At 59.8% G+C, this 21,042-nt stretch overlaps 1 protein-coding gene across 1 annotated transcript; it reads left to right on the top strand.

Moving 5' to 3' along the window:
- Positions 1-3,168: 3,168 nt before the first annotated feature.
- On the top strand, positions 3,169-15,454 carry LOC133213633 (nuclear receptor ROR-beta-like). The gene is made up of 10 exons (XM_061356018.1): positions 3,169-3,365; positions 9,921-10,006; positions 10,105-10,246; positions 10,776-11,189; positions 11,551-11,672; positions 12,308-12,440; positions 13,712-13,819; positions 14,115-14,225; positions 14,381-14,493; positions 14,995-15,454. Exons 1-10 carry the CDS (start codon positions 3,359-3,361, stop codon positions 15,154-15,156), a joined length of 1,398 nt encoding a protein of 465 aa, XP_061212002.1. The 5' UTR covers positions 3,169-3,358; the 3' UTR covers positions 15,157-15,454.
- Positions 15,455-21,042: the final 5,588 nt, after the last annotated feature.

The raw sequence follows: 21,042 nt of genomic DNA, 5'->3' as shown, positions 1-21,042 counted from the left end.
GGGCAGCCCAGCCCAGCCCCAATGGGAGTTTGGTGGTCACCAAGTCTGCGGGTGCAGGATGGGGTGATGCTGGTTCCCCTCTCGCTGGGTGGGGCGTGAGTGAGAGCAAACAGTGATTAAGGTGCAGTGGTGTCATCCCAGATTCCTGCTCACCTCCAGGCCAGCCAGGGGCTGATCGAGCCAGTCCTGGCAGTGGAGCTGTGCCGTGGTTGCCACTTTGAGGTGGCCATGGGCTGGCAGCACCCAGCGTCTGTGCTGGTCCTGACCACAGTCAACAGGGAGACTGGGCCAGGGAGGAGGGGAAGGAGAAGGGCTGCACGGTCACAGGGTGGCAGAGGTTTTGTTCCTTGTCCATTCCCAGTGGCCATCTCCTTCCCATGCTGCTGATGCCTGGGGCTGCTGGCGCCACTGCAGTGGGATGGATCCAACCCCACTGGACATCCCCTGGCATCACCCGGGCAGGGGCAGGTCCCCGGCACTGAGCAACACCCTGGCACCAAACAGCAGCTCTGGAGCCACTGGCTCTGCTGCTTTTCCATCACTGGGAACGGCACCAGTCGATGCTGGGATCAGTATCTCTGCACCAACTGACTGCAAGCGCAGCAGCACCAGGCTCCACTCCACACTGTGTGGAGGGGGAGACACTTAGGAGTGGTTCAGTGAGCTCCAGTGCTGCCACATCCGAACCAGGCCTGGGCAAGCGGAGGGGAGGCTGCTCCTCTCTTTGGAGCAAATGTTACACCAAGGACTCAACTGTCACCACCGCTGAGCTGGCTCCACCTCGGTTCTGGCTTCGCCGGGTCCAGGACTCCAATTTAAAGCTGTCTGAGCCCGCAGGGTGAGACATTGGACAAGATAAAGGGGGTTCTGCTCTGGTGAAGCCTCACACCTCCACTCCTGTGCCCCCAAAACGAGGGGGCTGAGTCCCAGACCTACAGTGCCTGCAGGCTGCTCCTGCTTACATGACCCTGCAGCATCTCCTTGTCCCCAGGACTGGCACGGTGTGAAGGGTTAAGGAGTCAGTGTCGGAGCTGCGTGGGTCCGGCATTGCTCACTGCAGGTGTGGTTGGTGCCATTTATGTAACACCTGTGGGTTGCTCAGGGTGTATTTTCGCTCTCGCTCTGGCACGGTTTGGCCAAGACTGTCCCAACATTGGCAACCGGGGCCGTGCTGGGCGAGCTGGCGACCGCCCGGTGGGAGGGACGAGCTCGCCAGGGCCCCCGAGAGTCCCCACATTGCTCCCGGTCTCAGTTTCCCCATCTGTGAAACGGGGCTAATGGGGGTGACCGCCTTCAGGCAGCGGCCGTGACCTCCGGTGACAGGCAGCGGCCTCACGGGACCGGTGCCGGTGGGAGCCGGGGTGGGATTGCAGGCTCCGCCCGGAGCTGTGCCCGCAGCACCGCGCTGGAAGCGGAGCCGGGCAGGACCGAGGGGAGCCGTCGCCCCGCGTCCCATCCGTGTGCGCATCCATGCGGAGCGCGGCGGGGGGAGGCGGGCGGGAAGCGGGGAGGGAAGGAGCGAACCCGACCGGCGGCAGCAGCGGGGCCGTCCCCAGCCGCCATCAGCGAGATCGCATCCGGCAGCGGCACTGGAGCGTTCGGCCCCCGCCCCGAGGCCCCGCTCCCGCTGCGGGGCGCAGCCCGCACACGGGTGGGAGCGCACCGGGTGCCGCCGCGGCTCAGCGCCGCTGTCAGGGCCGGGGGATGGCTCCGAGCGCGGGGGGAGCCCCTCTGCCACCCGCCCGGCAGCGCCCCCCGGCTCGGCCCCGGGCTTGGGGATGGACGCGGGTTGAAATCACCTCCTCCGGCCGTGCTTAAATGGTTTAATTGAAGGGTCTGGGGCTGTGGGAGATCTGCAGAGCCCATCGGCAAGGGCAGGAGGCCAGGGAGACATGCCATGTGTGATGGTGGTGGTGGGTACCATTTCTATCTCCATAGAATCATAGAATCATGGAATGGTTTGGGTTGGAAAGGACCTTAAAGCGCATCCAGTTACAACCTGCTGCAATGGGAAAGGACCCCTTCCACTGGAGCAGCTTGCTCCAAGCCCCTGTGTCCAACCTGGCCTTGAGCACTGCCAGGGATGGGGCAGCCACAGCTTCTCTGGGCACCCTGTGCCAGTGCCTCAGCACTCTATCCATGTTCATAGTGGATGCCTTCTCCACACACAGCACATCTCCAGGCCATCACTCCCATCTCCAGGATCCATGCATTAGGGGACTGGAACTAGATGTTTTAAGGTCCCTTCCAAAGCAAACCATTGTACGATCCCTGGGTGCTCAGCAGCATCACTCAAAGGCATCCCTCGCACTCTGAGCCCATGGCACAGACCAGCCACCTCCCCACCTATGGTGTGGCACCATGGGTCTCTGGTGACCTGGTGCAAGAGTTTCCCCACAAACCCCAGCCTTGGTGCTTTGTCCATGCTGAGACCTTGGCATTGAACCACAACATCTCCTTTCATGGTCCAGAGCCATCATTTCTTTACATTTATCACCGCAGTGTGTTGGAGCACCTCGAGGATACAACCCCAGGCCCGAAAGCCTTTTGTGTGCATCCCATCCCAAAGGACGGGGTTGCAATAGCTCTTGGAGAACTCCAAAGCTTCCCATTGCTTCCACTGCACACTGTGTGCATGCAAACCTGGCCAGACACCCCTTGGTCCTCAGTATCCCTGATGGTGGGTCATGGTGGGGCTGCTCCAGGGGTCTCCACGCTTCCCACATCCCCCAGTGCCCGGTGTCTGCGCCTTCTTGCCCACCCCCCAGGCCCTATCCGGCCGGGTTGGGGGGTCCCAGAGCCGAGCAGGGCACCCGGTGGGGAGCAGCGGAGCCGCGCAAGGGCGAAGTGATTCAGCGGGACACGCAGCGGGCCCCGTGCCTGGGCGAGCCGGGGCAGGACCGGCACCGGCAGCGCCCTCCCAGGGGCGGGCAGCGCCGAGCACCCCCCCAGGTGCCAGAGCCGTGTCCCCCCCTCCAAACCCGGGGCGAGCGGACCCCGCGCAGTGCCCGTGGGCAGCGCCGAGCACCGGCCCGGGGGGAGAGGTGGGGACGGGGGGGGGGACGAAGAGAAGAGGAGGAGGAGGAGGAGGAGGAGGAAGGGCAGGAGGTGGGGCTGGAAGTGAAACCGATTTGGGGGGGGCGGAGCGGGCTCGTCATGTGAACGGCCGCATGCTCGGGCAGAAGTGGGTCAGCGGCGCGGCGGAGGGGCAGGTGCCAGAGCCGCCCGGTGCCTCCCGGTGCTCTCCCGGTGCCCCCCCCCACCCTCCCACCGGTGCCGCCGCTCCCCGCCCCGCCGCAGGGACCCCCGGTGCCGCCCCATGCGCCCCCCGGCGCGGTCCTGAGCGCCGCTGGCCACGATGCGAGGTGAGTGCGGGGAGAGCGGGGGGCGGCTGCGGGGAGGCAGCGGCAAAAGTTGTCCCCGGTGGGGTACGGGGGGGACCCGCACCAGCCCCGCCGAGGACAGGGGGGGACCCGCATGAGCCCCGCCGGGCTCTATCCCGCTCCCCCCTTCATTAGGAATGAAATTGTTTGTTTTGCTTCGCTTTCCGACGCCGGCTTAAACCCGCTCTTAAGCTTTTCCTCGCACTAAACCCCTTAATCTCCTCTCCAATATGTTGCTCCCACCAGGGCTGGATTTATGGTTGTTTTTCCCCCTTTTTTTTCCCCCTTCCCGATGCTTTGGGGGTGGTTTGGGGCCGGGCCGATGCCGTCGGAGGGAGAGGGAAAAGCCAACCGCTATTTTGGGTGCCCCTTGTCCAGGGAAAGGGGTGAGTCGCGCCCGTGCCTGCCTGGATTCAGCCGTTCTGATAAAGACGGTTCCTACTTTTCATCCCTCCGCTTTGCAAAGCAGGCGGTTGGGAGGAGGATGAAGGGAGGGAGGGAGGGAGAGAGGAAGGCTCCGGCGGGATGATCCACGGGGCCCGGTGATGGTGACGCAGTGGTGGCCGGACCCAGTGCATCCCGTGCCTGTTCCCGGTGGAGCTGCTGGCAGCATGGCTGGGACCTCGCACCCCAGGGTGGGATTTCCATCCCTGTTTTCCATCATCAGCCACCATGCCCGAGCCCTTCACCCCACCAGGATCCACTTCTGCACCTCCTTAGGTGTATTTGGGGGTGCGTGTGCGTAAATGGCACATTTTGGGGGTTGAATGTACTAGGACGTACGTCTTGAAGCTCCTCATATGGGGTTTCCTCCCTCCTGGTGCGGCTGTGGGTGCTGCGACTCTGCCACCCGCCGGACTCTCATGTCATGGTGGGGCCAGGGTGAGGTGAGCCCCCAAATCCCCTTCCCACCCCATGACATCCCGGGTTTTCACCTCTATTAGTATGGAGGGCAGCATTAACACCTGCCTGATGGGTAACACTGGCTCCTGTGTAGCACTTACACAGCCAGCACTGGGTTTAATTAGCAGCTGGGTGAACTTTTCCTTGCTTTATATAAATGTCTTTCCTCACCCCAGATTCCTGCGTGTTGCCCCAGATTAAGCCCCCCACCTCCGTTGATTTCACACCGTTTCCCCCCATCAGGTGTTTTTCCCACAGCCCTGCCTGGCGCAGGGTCCCCATCTCTCGCCCAAGTCCCACGTTTGGCGACGATGCCCAAATGGATTCAATCTCCGTTTTCTCCCCCCCACAAAGGGCCACGGCTCTGCCCCTTTCCCCGGGGACCACAGCAGCTCCTTGCTCTTGTCCTTCCCCGCACGGCGGCTGCGCCAGGGCCGGGCGAGAGGCTTTGCCTTGTATAATCCTATAGGGTTTCCAGCCCTCCCGCTCGCTTGTTTTGCAAGCGGCGTGGCTCGGAGCGTGCGGTGGCTCGGCTGCCTTCCCGACTTGTCCTAGTGACCTAGATCTGTCATTGGAAAAATCAGAGAGGGTGGAGGAGGAGCTTCCCTGCCCGTTTCGGTAGCGTGCACAGGCTGGCGCGGGCGAGGATGCCCGGCACGACGACGGCTGCACCCGTCCTGGGTACCACGGGATGGGGATGCCCATGCCCTTCACCTCCCAAAAAGAAGGTTGGTGGAGAAAGGTGGCCGCCGGCAGCGTGGGGTCCTGTGGGATCCAGGTAGCATTTGGGATCCTTGACCCCGATAACCCTGGGGAGCAGCAGCACATGGAGGGGGAGAGCAAAGCGATGGGGAGATGTTGGTCCCTTCCTCATGGGTTTACCCTGCAGCTTGGCCAGGGCTATGCTGGCAGCATCCCTGCCTGTCCCTCCTCCCTGTCACGTTTAACTTTGAACTTGGCAATGGCTATTTAAAGAGCTGCTGATGTCTCAATCACACTCGGTTTATTGGATGTGGTGAGCAGAGCCCCTCTCAGTGCCTTTATTTAGCCCCATGGAGATAATTCCCCCTGATTCAGCTGTGGAGCCAGAGGTTTCTCCCACCACAGCCCAGTTTCTGCACACCCCGCACTGATTGCAGGTCCTCATCCCCACCACCGCACCTTTGCCTCCTGTGCCAATGTGCAGAGGGCTGCATCCTGCACCAGTGGCCTTGGTGCCGTGCTGTGCAGTGGGTGAGGCAATGAACCAGTGCAGCCAGAGCAGGAGCAAGGTGGCAGTGCGGACCCTCATCGCCTGCTGCTGCTTGAGGCGAGCCGCTTGCTGTGATTCCCAAGCAGGGGACATGCACTGCACCACAGGGCAGGAAACAAGCGGCTCCTTGGGGGTGGCTGTGAAGCCATCGGCTGCGTGGCCATGGGGTCACCGGGGCAGGGAGTGAGCGGCTGAGCCCGAAGGAAATCGGTGCTGATCCATGCAGGAACCGGTTCCCACGTCCAGCATCACCCAGCGCCGGGCTGGAGTTGGGGCATTCACGTTTTCCTTATTGCCTGCACAGCCCCGGTGCTGCCGGTGCCTCTGGAGCCGGAGCTTTGGCTGCAATCAGCCCCAGCGCGGTGCATGGATGGGGATGGGATTTGCTAGCATTGATTGCGGAATGCTGGGGTGCTGGGGGACCCCAGGGTGCTGCAGTGCTGGAGCCTGTTTAAAAGCAAGCTCAGCAGCAGATGTAAAGGGATGATCATTCCCTTTATTCACTTACTCATTCCTTCTGCACCTCCTTCACCCCAAGGCCAACCATTCCCAAAACACAGCGGTGCCTAACTGCCGTGGGGAAGCACAGAGGCTCCTGGAGGTGGGTGCAGTGGGGAGCAGCAACCGGGGCAGAGGTTGCTGCAGGGGATGAGGGAGCAGAGCTGGGTTTTGGGGCAAGGATGGAGATGTGGGATGGCATCGTGGGTCCCTGCCCCTGTGCAGCCTAGACCCATCCTCCTCCCCCTGCTCTGGGTGCACCGGTGGGGATGCTGAGCCAGAGGGGACAGGATGGTGGTGATGGAGAATCAGAGCATCCCGGTGCCCTGGCTGGGGCTGTGGGGTGAGGGAGGGCTGCGGGGCTGCTGTTAATTACCGGAGGTGCCCGTCCTGCAGCATCGATCGCGGCAGCAGGATGGGGCACACTTACTTTCCCAGCAGGTTCACTGGGTAATGAGCCAGGGCACTGGGGAAGCTGCCGGCCCTGCTCTGGCCACGGCAGCCAAGGGGGGATTTGAGGCAGGGATGGCCACAGAGCCCCCCCAAAACACCCAGAGTGAGGCTCCCCAGCAAAGGGCACCGGGGGCCCAGACACGGGTTTGTGATCCTGACCCCAGCCCCATGGGTTGGAGGGGATGTGGGCTCTTGTGCAGAGGCTTTGCAGGGACCTGCTGGTGCCCCCCACCATTTTTTCCATCCCACAGGAGTCCTCCCCCCCTCAGCCAAGGGATGCCCAGTCCCCATTGAGTTGGCTGGAATCGGGGCCAGCTCCTCGCAGCAGTGGGGTTGCAGCACATCCCAGGGCTCGGTAGGGTGCTGAGGGCTTTGGGGTGACCCCCTCAGCAGTGAGATCCTAACAGCTGAGGGGAAGGATAGGGAGGAGGAGGAAGATGGGGCCGCCCATGGCTGCTGCAGCACAAAGGGAGGGTCCAGACCGCCGTGGTCAGATCGGGCAGGGCCTGTCATGTTCTGGTGTGCAAGAAGATGCGGAGGTGATGGAGAGGAGGGTGTCTGTCATGGGAGGCAAGGGGGTGGCAGGGGACCTGGGGGACCATGCATGGACCTGCATCCTCCACAGAGACCCACAGCTCGGGGCAGCAAACGGGTGTCCCCAGGCTGAGGCATCACCCCAAAAATGCCCCAAAGGTCCCATCCGCAGGGCGGGAGGTCAGGATGCAGCCCCGGCTCCATCCCGGTGCGGCCAGGGGAAGGGTTAACGGCTGCGGTGTTACACAAGCGCATGGGGCCACGGGCAGAAAGTGTGTCAGTGGGACAGGATGGCTCCAGCCACAGGGCCACTGGACCAGGGGCCGGTTGTCACCATCAGAGCCGAGCCGGTGGCTGGACGGTGCCACGGTGCCACTTACATAAGGGCCAGGAGTTGGGCAAGAGGTGTTTACAGTGGGAGGACAGCAAATACCGCGGCCGGGACAATTTAATTGCCGGCTGAAGATGAGAGTTTATTCCTTTTAACCCTTTTGTTTTATCCCCTGCTCCCCTGTTTTAGGCCAGCTGCAATGGGGAAACTGAGGCACAGTGGGGGGAGCTGCGCCGGGTGTGTGGGGTTTGCTGCGATGTGAGATCATGGTGAGATTTAGGGGGTGCGGAGGCCACCCCACCAGCACCCACATCCCTCCCTGTGCTGTTGGGTTTGCCTAAGGGTGGTGTTTGGTCACCCCAGGGGCCATGTGGCCACGGCATGAGGGGCCACTGAGGGAGCTGGCACCGTGATTCACCCAGTGCTTACAAACAGAGCGTCAATGAAACCTTGTTCTGGGCTGTAATTGCCACCGCGCCGGGGTTACGGCCGCAGCCCCACGGCAGTTATTTGGGGCGAACGTCTTAGGAGCGGGTCAGGTGCTGCTGGCAGCACAGTGTGTAATTAGCAGGGTGTTAATTAGAGCCCCAAAGGCTGCGGGCACCCAGCGAGCAGTAGGGGCTTCTCCTTCACAACACCTAGGGGTGATGCTCAGCTCTGGAGGAGCCAGAACAGCATCACCCTCTGTACCCTGAGCTCTGCCGCACTGGCTACAGGGGGCTCTTAGGGGCATCCCCTCTGCCTGCACCAGGGGTATGGGGACAGCATTGGCATCGCTGTGAGCTGGTTTTGGGGTCTGTGCTCATTGGGTGCCGTGGGTGCCAGGGCCACGCTCGCTCCTGCGGGTGCGTGGTGCCGGTAATTGCGGGGTCCGGCAGTATCGGCCGCGGGCGTGAGGGTGCGGTGTCACCGCGGTGCCTCACCCGCGCCTGCAATTACATTGCATAAGGAACCGACGCCGCTTCCTGCTGGGGGCGGCAGCGGCACCAGCATCACCCAGTGCCCCCCGATGTGCCACCGCCTCCAGCCCAGCCCCGGGTGTGGGGATGCGCGGTGGTCGCAGCCCTCTGCAGCAGCAGGGGTGAAGGTGGTAGCAGCGGCCAGGGAGCTGGGGGGGGCTCTGAGCCATCAATGCTGGGGGTGGCCACACATCACCCTCCTGGTGCTCCCAAAGGGCTGACCCTGGGCTGCAATGCCGGCGCAGTTGGGGGTGCTGGGGCTGGTGTGGCTGTGGTGATGCCCTGGCCATCCCTGCCCACCCTGGGGGGGGGTCCCCTCTGCTGCCCCAGGGCCAACACTACAGCAGAGGAGGGAGAGGGTGGGATGTGACCCCCTTCGGTTGGGGAGGGACAGAACACAGTCCTGGGAGAAGCCGAGCTTGGCAGCCTGAGGAGGAAGGGGTGAACCCCAAAATCACCCAGTGCATTTGGGGCAGGAGCTGAGCAGTGATGGAGGAGGGATCCATCCCTCTGCTCACACCCAGACTTAGGATGAGTCCTTCCTCCCTATGGCTGGGGGACCGACGGCAGCCACTGCCCAGCGAGGCTTGGGTGACCCAGCCCAGCCTCCTTGAGCAGTCAGGGCTTCTCCTTCGCAGCTCCTCGGGGTGATGCTTGGCTCCAGAGCCCAGGAGGGACCCCAGGACACAGCCGGTGCTGGCCCTGCACTGGGGCTGTCACCCCCAGCAGCAACCTCCCACCATGACCAGAACCGGTCACTCCCAGGGGAGAAGAGAGGCAGAAGGGAATTACCCGAGCCGAGGATTTGCACAGGCCCAGGAGATTTGAAATAACCATAATCTGGCTGCGGGGGTTATTTTGGCGTGGCTGCCCCGCACCCTCGAAAGCGATGCCAGGATGAGCCCGGCTGGCGCTGGAGCACGGATTAGAGGGTGCAGAGATGCTGAGAGGCACGTACGAGTCCCGGGGGTGCCCCCCCCCCCCTCCCCCCGTGTGTGTGGGGCGGGCAGAGGCAGCCCAGATCTGGGGCAGCTGGAAAATGAGGAGGACGAAGCCTATTAGCAGCTCAGTGCCAGCGAAGCAGAAGCGGGAGGGAAGAGGATTTGCGGGGGGGAAGGGGACCGGGACCTTGAGCTGGTGATGGCTGCATCAGTCCTGGGTTTAGGAGGAGCTGGCAGGGGGGCAACGGGGCCTCTGGACCCTCTGCTTGGGCCAGACCTCTTTGAGGATTGCCATGGGATGGAGATGGTGCCTGTGCCACGGATGTCCCTGTCCTGGGTGCCCCACAGTGTGCTCACACTGAAGAATAAGGGGAATGATTCCAAAACGGGGTCCCAGGCAGAATGGTCCCCAAAAACCTTTGTAGATCAAAGGGCTTTTCTACCCACCTCTTGCTGGAGAGGATGGTGGAGCAGGTGGGGGCACCCCATACCCTGTGGAGGGTCTTTGGTGCTCAAGCATCCTTGCAGGAAGGGCTGAGCTGCAGCAGTCCCAGCTCTCGTGCCTCAGTTTCCCCTCCATCCCAGCGGGAGGGCATCTCCCCCCCTCAGTTCAGTGGTGCCCCTCATTAACACCGTGGTTTCCCCTCCTTTTCCCCTCCGCCTCAGCCCAAATCGAGGTGATCCCGTGCAAGATCTGCGGAGACAAATCCTCAGGGATCCACTATGGCGTTATCACCTGCGAGGGCTGCAAGGTGAGCCCCGGGCTGCCGGAGGTGGGAGCCGGCGGGTGCGCAGCAATGGGGTTGGTTTCTCGCCGGGCGCTTTCCCAACGCATCCCTGTCCTGTGCAGGGATTTTTCCGGAGGAGCCAGCAGAACAACGCCAGCTACTCCTGCTCCCGGCAGCGGAACTGCCTGATCGACCGCACCAACCGCAACCGCTGCCAGCACTGCCGCCTGCAGAAATGCCTGGCGCTTGGCATGTCCCGCGATGGTGAGTCCGGCCCCCAGCGCCTTCTCCATTCTCCTTGTAGTGAGGTGGAGCTGGGCTCTGCTCCCAAGGAACAAGGGATGGGACAAGAGGAACCGGCCTCAAGCTGCACCAGGGCAGGTTTAGATGGAGCTGAGGAACAATTCCTGCCCCAGAGGGTGCTCAGGCATTGGAACAGGCTGCCCAGGGCAGGGCTGCAGGCACCGGCCCTGCAAGGGTTCACACAGCGTGGAGACGAGGTGACAGGGGTTAGCTGGCACAGGGTGCCCAGAGAAGCTGTGGCTGCCCCATCCCTGGCAGTGCTCAAGGCCAGGTTGGACACAGGGGCTTGGAGCAAGCTGCTCCAGTGGAAGGGGTCCCTGCCCTGGCAGGGGTTGGAGCTGGAGGAGCTTTAAGGTCCCTTCAACCCAACCCATTCTATGGAACCACGCACTCCTCTGGGAGCCAGGACCCATCCCAGGGCAGGGGGGTGGTCCTGGCTGATGCTCTATGGGGTGGAAGCCGCCCTGACGCTGCTCTCTGCCCCCGGCAGCGGTGAAGTTCGGCCGCATGTCGAAGAAGCAGCGGGACAGCCTCTACGCCGAGGTGCAGAAGCACCAGCAGAGCCAGGAGCAGAGCGGGGGCACCAAGGATGAGCCGGAGCCTCTGAGCCGCGTCTACACCACCAGCGTCAGCAGCGGGCTCTCGGACCTGGACGACATCTCCACGCTGTCGGATGGGCTCCTCTTCGACTTCCCCCTCACCCCCGATGGCAGCAGCACCTACTACAACCTCGACCTGCTCGCCTCGGCGCAGCCCTCACCTGACCAGTCCAGCCTGGATGTGGCCGATGCCACGCTCATCAAGCAGGAGTCCATCTACGAGCTGATGCTGGAGCCAGCCCTGTTCGCGCACGGCGCGCTGGAGGGTGCTCAGCTGGCGGCTGATATCTCCGTCCTTGAGATCGGTGAGTGTTGGTGTGTGATGCCGGGCACGCTTGGGGTGTGCAGCCCTGGGCATGGTGCTGGGTGCAGCCCTGGGTACCTTGCAGTACGAATCCAGCCTTGGGTGCCCACATTGTGCTGGGCACGCTCATACAAGCGACCAACCCAGCCTCGGCTCTCAGAGCAGCCCCGAGCACATCCCTCCTCCAGGCTGAGCACTGAACGTGCTTTGGGAACAGCCCCATCTGTCCTCATACCCCCGGGACACCACGCATGAGCCCCTCCAGCCCCAGCAGCTCCCATAAGGAGACCCAGAGGGGTCGGTGTTGGGGTGTGAGGCTGGGGGGTCCGCGGGGCTCACCCCGCACTGCCCTCACCCTGCAGACCGGGTGGCCCAGAACGTGGTGAAGTCCCACCTGGAGACGTGCCAGTACACAACAGAGGAGCTCAAGCGCCTGGCGTGGAGCCTCTACTCCCCCGAGGAGGTCCGTGCTCTGCAGAGCAAGGTGAGCACTGCTCTGCGGCCCCCACGGCTCCCCAGTGCTGCAGCAGCCCCCAGCAAGGGCCATTGCTGTCTCCCCGGTGCTGGGCAGAGGCAGGGGTGAGGGTGGGGAGGATGAGGAGGGTCAAGCACTGCTCGAGGAGATGCTGAAGCTCGGTACTGGGAGGTGGATGCGGTGGCAGTCACATGCTGGGTGTCCTCATGCCAGCACCCACCATGGATGGCCTGGGTCCCTTCTGTGCCCCATGCAGTGGGATGGGGGAGCAGTGGATGGGGTGATGGGGGGCAGTGGATGGGGTGATGATGGGACAGTGGATGGGGTGATGGGGGGCAGTGGATGGGGTGATGGGGGGCAGTGGATGGGGTGATGGGGGGCAGTGGATGGGGTGATGGGGGGGCAGTGGATGGGGTGATGGGGGGGCAGTGGATGGGGTGATGGGGGGCAGTGGATGGGGTGATGGGGGGAGAGTGGATGGGGTAATGGGGGGGAAGTGGATGGGGTGATGGGGGGAGAGTGGATGGGGTGATGGGGGGAGAGTGGATGGGGTGATGGGGGGCAGTGGATGGGGTGATGGGGGGGCAGTGGATGGGGTGATGTGGGGGCAGCAAGCCCTAAGGGTTGTGCCCGCTGTCCGGCAGAGCTGCGAGGCCATGTGGCAGCAGTGCTCGCTGCAGATCTCCAACGCCATCCAGTACGTGGTGGAGTTCGCCAAGCGCATCGACGGCTTCATGGAGCTCTGCCAGAACGACCAAATCATCCTCCTGAAAGCCGGTAAGAGCAGCGCCCCGGCCATGCCCCTCTCGTGTCCCTGCCAGGCCCCTCATGACCCCAGCACCTCTCCCAAGCAGCAGCCACGGTGCCAAAGGCACATCACAGAATCATCATAGAATGATTTGTGTTGGAAGGGACCTTAAAGCTCCTCCAGCTCCAACCCCTGCCACGGGCAGGGACCCCTTCCACTGGAGCAGCTTGCTCCAAGCCCCTGTGTCCAACCTGGCCTTGAGCACTGCCAGGGATGGGGCAGCCACAGCTTCTCTGGGCACCCTGTGCCAGCGCCTCAGCACCCTCACAGGGAAGAGCTTCTGCCTTAGAGCTCAGCTCAGTCTCCCTTCGGGCAGGTTCAAGCCATTCCCCTTGGCCTGTCCCTACAGGCCCTTGTCCCAAGCCCCTCTCCAGCTTTCCTGCAGCCCCTTCAGGCACTGGAAGGATATGTATATCCCATCCTTCCTCTTGCCTAGTGCTTTCCTTTCAGGATCTCTCCTCTGCCCTGGTTGCCTCCTGGCTTAAAATCAGTGCCTGGGGAGCAGGTACTGGGCTAGAAGGAGTTGAAGGTCGTGTTTAAAGGTGATGGGATGGAGAGGAATGTGAGGAGTGGCCACTCCAGGCAGAGCCTTTTCTCCATGGGCACCCTCAAGTAAATGTCCCTCAGAACCTGGGCTGGAAATGAGCACAGTTGGTTTCCCACCAGGAAAAGTTGTGCCGGGAGGGAGAAGAGGAAAGGATTGGCCTCTTCTCCTGGCAAGAGACTGGGAAGAGGAGGACAACAGCAGCGCACACCCGTGTCCCCCCAGTCTGCCTGGCAAGGGAGCTCAGTGTGCTGGTTCCTAAATGTTGAGGGCTTGGGAGCTAAGAGCAGAGGGGGCATGTGCCAGCATCCTGGCAGGATGCTGTACCCCAACACACTGGAGCTTAACTCGTTCTTTCCTTTCTCCCTTCCATTTTCTTTTCATGTCTTTTGTTTTGACCCTCTCGGTGCTCCACCACGACCTCGATGGATCCCTGTGGCCGGCTGCCAATGATGGATCGTATTTCCCTTTGGTGAAATATTGTGGTCACAATTGGAAACCTAAACATTAAAAAAACCAACCCAAAAAAACATCCCTCCCCAACCGGGATTTATTGGAAATCATCATTCTGCTCTTGGGGATGAACAATCCGGACTTCAAACCTGCCCTGCGGGCTTTCTTCTGCCTTATATTTGGTCCTGGGATGATGGAACCCCCCTGCCCTGCCCTTGTCTGCGCTCTCTCTGCCTGTGTCAGGTTGCCTCGAGGTGCTCCTGATCCGCATGATCCGCGCATTCAACCCCTTGAACAACACCGTGCTCTTCGAGGGGAAGTTTGGCGGCATGCACATGTTCAAGTCACTCGGTAAGAGCCTCTCAGGGCTCTCCTCCCCTTTTCCTGTCCTTCTGACACCCAGACAGGGCTGGGTGAAAAGCAGCATCCCCATGGCTGGGTGGGGGGGCACAAACCCTGCTGCGTTTGCCCCCACTCCCATTGGGATGGGGTTGGTGTGCGCCGCGGTTGGGATGCGCTTTCTGCCCTGGTCTGAAGCCACGCGGTGCTGGGGACCCCCCTTCACCCATCTCATCTTCCGAAAGCTTTCCGAGCCTCGGGTGCTGCCGGGGGTGACGTCCCCCTCTTCCCTGCTGTCCCCCATCAGGCTGTGACGACCTCATCGGTGCTGTCTTTGAGCTGGGGAGGACCCTGTGCCGCCTGCAGCTATCGGATGAGGAGCTCGCCCTCTTCACCGCCGCCGTCCTGCTCTCTCCAGGTACGGGGGACACTGCAGCTGGGGAGGGGGGTGCCTCCTGCCAAAGCTGGGGAGGGAGCACCCATACATCTCAGTGCTGCTTCCTTGGTGGGTGACTCAAGGCAAGGAGGCTGGGGGAGACCCCCGTGGTGTTTCTGAGCTGCCATCTCCTGCAGATCGGCCCTGGCTGACCGAGTCCAAGAAGGTGCAGAAGCTCCAGGACAAGATCTACGTGGCCCTGCAGCACGAGATCCAGAAGAAACACTCCGCTGAGGACAAGCTCTCAAAGGTAGCAGTGATGCACGCATGGAGCCAGGTTGGGGCAAGGGGAGATGTCTCAACTGATGGAGGTGGCTGTGCTGCGGCTCATGAGCCACGTGTGGGTGGTTTTGGGCAGCGAGCACTGGGACCTGTGGAAGGAGGAGAATTTCCCTTTCCACAGGCCATGCATCTCTGGTGCAATGCAGGCAGAGGCATCCTCAGCACAGGCAGCCCCGTGCCACTGAACCTGGCAGTGTGTAGGGCAGTGGGTGTTTGGAGCAAAAGGAGCCAGTTCAGGAACACTTTGGGCAGGATGGAGCTGGGATGGAGAGCGGGACATTGAGGGCTCCTTGGGTCTGGTTGTCCTGCAGAAAGACGTGGGTTTGGGGGCAAAGCCACATTGCTGCCAGGCTGCCCAATGGTGGAAGTTGTCCACGGTGCCAGTGGTCCCCAAACCCACCTGCTTGTCCCCAAGGGAAAGCATCTTAGCCAGGACCCCCATGGTCACCAGCTCCTCCTTTCCCTGCAGATGGTTTCCAAGCTGCCCTTGATGAAGACCATTTGCAACCTGCACTTGGACAAGCTGGAGTTTTTCCGTCTCCTGCACCCGGAGACTGCCATGAACTTCCCACCCCTCTATAAGGAGGTCTTCAACTCGGAGCTTCAGTACAGCGACCCACGGGAGAGCTAAAGCTGGGAGCCACCGGCCCTCTTCGAGTTCCCCCAAATTTGGAAGCAAACTGAACTTCAGAGGTTTGGGGAAGTTTATTGAAGTCAAATAATCAAACTCAAGCGAACCCCGGGGGCTGGGGTAGAGCCCAGCCCCGTTTCCTCGCTGTGGATTGCAATAGCTCTTGAATGTAAAGCACCTTGAAGGAAAAAGCAAACGGACTTTGCCATACCAGTGAAATGAATGTGAAATCCCTGCTCGGGAGAGGAGATGCTCCTGGCAGTGGTAAGGGACCGGCTCCTCCGGGCAGCACAGGAGGAGGGAGTGGCAGGGCCCTGCCCGCTGTCCTGGCTGCTTTCTCCACCCCTGGGTTTTATTTTTTACTTTTAATTATTGTTTTTATTTTATTTTTTTATTACCCAAATGCAAGGCGTGGGATAAAGAAGGGGCAACGCAGGCCTGGCTGGCCGGGAGTGAGCCAGGTTGGTGGCGGCAGCTTTGGGCTCCCACCTGGAGCCATGGAGAGGGTGAAGGCAGAGCCTTTGCTTTATTCCTTCTCCCACGGGTGCAGCGAGCCCATAGGACATGGGGTGACCTCAGGAGCTTGGGTGAGAAGGATCAGGGTGGGATTTAGCACAGGATTTTCCCATGGAGGAGGCTGGTTCAAGGGAAACGAGCTCTGCAGGTCTCCATGCCCTCCGTTGCAGCAGTCCCCCAGATGCCCATCCAGCCGGTGCTTGGAGCTGATCCGGAACATCCACCCTCCTCCTGCCACCTTTCTGCATCCCAAGTGCTTTCCGAGGATGGGTTTTGCCCTTGGGACTGTGGCCAAACCCCAGCTCCTGGCTGCTGCACCCGGGAGGCAGCTGCAGGCAGTGGTGCAGGCACAGGGGCTCGGTGCCTGACTGCGCATTGGAGCAGGCAGGGGCTCTTTTGGTGCTGGCTCTTGTGTGTAGTTCTCTTATTGAGACCCACAGCTCAGCACCCAGAGGAGGTTTTGTGGCCTTTCCTCTGCCCAGCCCACAGCCAGGTCCCCAGTTCCCAAGCTGGGACCATTGGAAGCATGGCCATGGCTGCTGTTGCAGGTTGAGTTGGACTCAGGCTTTCACTCCGAGGAGCTCTGTTATGTTGGGGTTTGTTCTCTATTTAGCAGGACCTGGGAGCTTTTTAGGGGGAGAAACTGCCCATTGGGGTCAAGGGGAAGTGAAAGGTCCTTATTGCTTATTGGTGTGGTCAGGGCCTGCTGCTCTGAGCTTGGGAGGCTCAGAAGGTGAAGAAGGGATGGATTCATGAGGTGATGCTGCAATAGCCCACAGCCAGCAGGGACACTTGATGGACTCCATGGCCAGGCTCTGCACATGGTTTTTCTGTCCCTGTTCCTGTTCGTCCTACAGCAAATGCCAAAAGCTATAGGGAAAAAAAAACCTGCTCTGAGGCAGCCCCGGTTTCTGCTGACAAAGGGCTAAAATCCCAAGCCCCATCCCTGCTTCATGTTGATTCCTCATGCGTCCAACCCTGTCCTCTGGCAGCTCGGATCATCTCCAAGTGTGAGCTGAAGACCTTCAATTCCATAACTGCATCCCTTAAACTAAGCGAGCAGCTTTCTTAGCCATGTAGGGGATATTCATGTTTTCAGTTTAAAGACCTATGGAAAACCATGGACCAACCTTAACCAGGAAAGGCTCACCAGGAAACCAATGGGATTTTTCGTTTGGTATAAGGCAGAGAACATGTAGGGACCCTGGCAGCTGCCACCCACCACATACAGCCCTGTGCTTTCTGGTTTTGCTAGCCACCATCTGAACTGCTTCTCAGAGCATATTGGAGCTGGTCAGCCTTGTTTCTCCTCCCAAAGGCATTGGAGCCCAGGTCCATGGTGAAGGCTGCTGATGCTGCGTGCCAATGTGTTGTTCTCCAGTGCAGTGTTTGCCGGGGTGGGGATGTACCGCGCTTGTTTCCTGACCCTCTTGGATCCTAAAGGCTTGGACAGGAGTGAGAAGTCACCACTGCCTTGTTCATCTAGAGGGTTGTGCCTTTTCCTGAAGCATCCTTTCTGACAGCACCGTTCGCTTCCTGGCTCCTCTCTGCAGGGAAAAGCACTCAAGAAAACCAATGTGCTTTGAGGAAGGGGCTTTGGCCCCCTGTTTCTGCAGGACAGCAGCACTCCCTTGGAGAAAACAGCCTTGGGTGGTTTGAAACGCTTGCGGGGTGGGGGGAAGCACACACCTTTATTTATGTCCTCAGCATTCGTCAGCCAACATGCACCAATGGTCAATGTCGCTGTTCTCATTTCATCTGGCAAAGAAACCAAGAAAGCACCTTAAATCGGGAAAAGACAGAGCCCTTGCCACAGCATCCATCCCATGGGAGAGAGCATGGATTCGGAGCAATAAGGGATTCCTGGGGGGAATCTCGGGGAGACTCGAAGTGTGTAACTCAACCTGCCAAACTGTGGGAACCTGCACTTTGAAGCTCTCTTTACAGGAACGGACTTGTCTCCTGCCTGGGATGGGTGGCACGCGTTGGAAGGGGTGACGGGGACCCCCAGGGCACCCCTGGGGCTGCAGCCCCTGCTTTCAGACACGGGGGCTGTGTCAAGGTCCCTCATGCTCGCCCTGTGCCACCGAGAGCAGTGGCTCAGCAGAGGCAGGCATTGAGCTTGTAGGGAAAGAGCGAATGGAAAACCCTGGGTAGAAATGCCTGGAAAAGGGAGATTTCCGCTCTCCCTGCACCAGAGCTGCGTGGTGCTGGGGGGAGATGATGGAGGGGAGCCCCCAGACCCCCAGCTTCAGGTGCTTGGTGTCTCGGGGTCGTTGCCATCCCACTGACCTGTGGTGGTTCCTGTGAGCGGGGCAGCCTCAGTTGAGGGATTGCTCTTTCCCAGATGCAGATTCATTTTGTGTTTGTTCGCTCCGGCAGTTTAGCTGAGTGTGCATTTCCACCTCCAGAACCCTCACACTGTGTATAAAAATGGATAAAATATATATATATATATAATATATTCTTGTGAATGTTGGTGCAAAAGAGAAAACTATCTAAAATTTCGGTCGGTTTTATGTTCTTTTTTTATCTCTATGAATGAAAGGAAGGAATGGAAACCACTTTTCTTTCCATTCAGCACCCTCCACACACACCTACCTGTAGATACCAACAGGTTTTCTGGGACTGTTTTTAGACGTAGGCAGATGCTTCTGTTCTCATGGAATGTTCTGTCGTGTAAGATTGTAATTTCTATTTTTTTAAAGAAAAGCAAAGAACTAAATAAAATGTCCTCTTTTGGACCAGTCAGCTTGGAAGGGAGGGCAGGGGAGGGAGAAACGTTTATTTAAGGACAAAGGTGTTGTCTGGATTTTGGATGACATTCAATAAAAAGTAATATAATGTATGGACCAAAAAAACCAACCCCAACCCTTTTGTTTTGAGGTGTATTCTATAGGTTTCTCGATGTGTAGTGCACAGATTTCACAGGAATTGAAATAAAGTCTGTTTTAGCAGGTAACAAAATGAATAATGTTGGGAACAGTGACTGGGATTCCAAACTCTAGCAAAGAGTGAGAGTGCTTGGAGCAAGCTGCTCCAGTGGAAGGGGTCCCTGCCCGTGGCAGGGGTTGGAGCTGGAGGAGCTTTGAGGTCCCTTCCAACCCAAACCAGGCTGGGATTCTCTGGTTCTTGGGTCACTTAAAGGCAGGCACACGCTGATGTGAGCAGGGAAGAGGTTGGGTTTGTCTGCCATGAGTGTGCACTGGGTTCAGAGCCCTTGCAGGTGCTTCCCAACCACTGTGCATCATCCTCCAGCCAGAGTATTCCAAGGGAGACCCAAAATCCGGGAGAGGCTTCATCTTGGAAACCTGTTCAACCAGCACCAAGCACTTGGCTCTGCCGGGGACCCATTTCGGGTACATGGATTCAAACAGTGCCCAGGCCTAGGGAAGGAAGGAAGGAAGATGCACACCCCGGATAAAAGGATGCTAGGACTGGAATGCGAGGATTCCTCTCCATCAGGATGCACACAGTTCAAAGGTACCTCTCGGAATTAAGCGTGCAAAGCTCATCCTGATTCCCCTCTGCTTCCCCTCAAAACCTCACCTGGGTGCACACTCCCTGTGCAAATCCAGAGAAGCATCAGGATCTGTTGGGAACTGTTTGGAGCTGCGGAGCAGAGCAACGCGAAGGCATCCCTGTACCTGCAGGTAACTTGCAGGGTCAGGAAATCCTCAGCCTCAGCTCACCAGCTCCACAACGCTGCTGTTCTGCCATCCCCAGGATCAGCACACATCCTCCTCATGGGTCCCACGGGCAGAGTTTCTGTACCGCAGGATAAAACCTGGCTGCTACCAAGAGATGGGAACAGCAATGAACACCTTTCTCCATGGTAAGCTATTTTTAATGAAATCAATAAACCTCGGGAAATCTGCTTTAAAAATCCTTGCAAAAAACTACTCCTTAAACCATGTTTGTGAAAAATGAACTTTCAGTTCCAGTGTTAACAGCAGCGGATGGACAGAATCTGCAGGACACTGGAACATCAAACACCGAGATGGGAGCACCCGAGTGTGTCTGTCCCACATGGGGCACAGCGAGGACGGGAGCTGCCTGTACTGGGGGGATCCGGGTAGCCGCTATCCCCGTCCTTGGGTTTTGCCATCCCACTGTCCATCACCTCCCCCCCACTGCCTCATCCCTACTGTTGGCCGCACGTCTCCAGTAGCGCTGGATTTACTGGGGCGGACTGACCTCTACTGGTTTATAGCGGGAATATTCCCCGCGTGTCTGTGATAATGGAATGGTTTAGGCTGGAAGGGACCTGAAAGCTCATCCAATGCCACAGGCAGGGACCCCTTCCACTGGAGCAGCTTGCTCCAAGCCCCTGTGTCCAAACTGGCCTTGAGCACTGCCAGGGATGGGGCAGCCACAGCTTCTCTGGGCACCCTGTGCCAGCGCCTCAGCACCCTCACAGAGAAGAGCTTCTGCCTAAGAGCTCAGCTCAGTCTCCCCTCAGACAGGTTCAAGCCATTCCCCTTGGCCTGTCCCTACAGGCCCTTGTCCCAAGCCCCTCTCCAGCTTTCCTGCAGCCCCTTTAGGCTCTGGAGCTGCTCTAAGGTCTCCCTGGATGATGTTTCTCAATGGATGGAGACAGGAGGCCTCCCAAAACATCTGCCCAGCTGGCCCATACTGCAGCCAGTGCCACTGCCTGTGTCTGTTTTGGGGAGCAACCCCCATCAAAGCTGGGGCTGAACACAAGCAGTGAGCCCCAAGACCTGCATTTTAGGGACACGTTGTGAACTTGGGGTGCTCAAACATAATGTAATGATCCTCGGAACTGTTGTAACTAACCCTGGAGCCAAGCCGCAGTGAGAGCTGGCTGATGGCTGCTGTAACGCTGTTGGAGATGGAGCCCGCACGTGGCTCAGGAGCAGCTCGGTGCTGGTGCATCCCCTGAGGATGCTGCACCCTGTCCCAAACCCACTGTGTACCCGGACCACCAGCACGGTGGCAGCAACCCCCCAGCTCTGTGCTTGGTGTGAAGGGGTACAGAGGGGATGGGGTGATGAGGACCTGAGACCAGCAGGGCCAGGGCAGGGATTGTGCCCCTGCATTGGGCACTGGTGAGGCTGTACCTCGAATCCTGTGTTCAGTTCTGGGCCCCTCACTGCAAGAGAGACATTGAGGGGCTGGAGCAGGGACAGAGAAGGGAATGGAGCTGGTGCAGGGCCTGGAGCCCAAGTGTGATGGGGAAAGGCTGAGGGACCTGGGGGGTTCAGATGGAGAAGAGAAGGCTCAGGGGGGACCTGATGGCTCCCTACAAGTGCCTGAGAGGAGGATGGAGCCAGGAGGGGCTGGGCTCTGCTCCCAAGGAACAAGGGATGGGACAAGAGGAACCGGCCTCAAGCTGCACCAGGGCAGGTT

Source organism: Neopsephotus bourkii, unplaced genomic scaffold (genome assembly GCF_033783945.1).
Source record: "Neopsephotus bourkii isolate Nb327-2 ecotype Australia unplaced genomic scaffold, CSIRO-AGI_Nbou_v1 NB_838, whole genome shotgun sequence".
NCBI classification, from domain to species: domain Eukaryota; kingdom Metazoa; phylum Chordata; class Aves; order Psittaciformes; family Psittacidae; genus Neopsephotus; species Neopsephotus bourkii.
The sequence above is the reverse complement of the archived record's forward strand: the minus strand, read 5'-3'. Positions and strand labels throughout refer to the sequence as shown.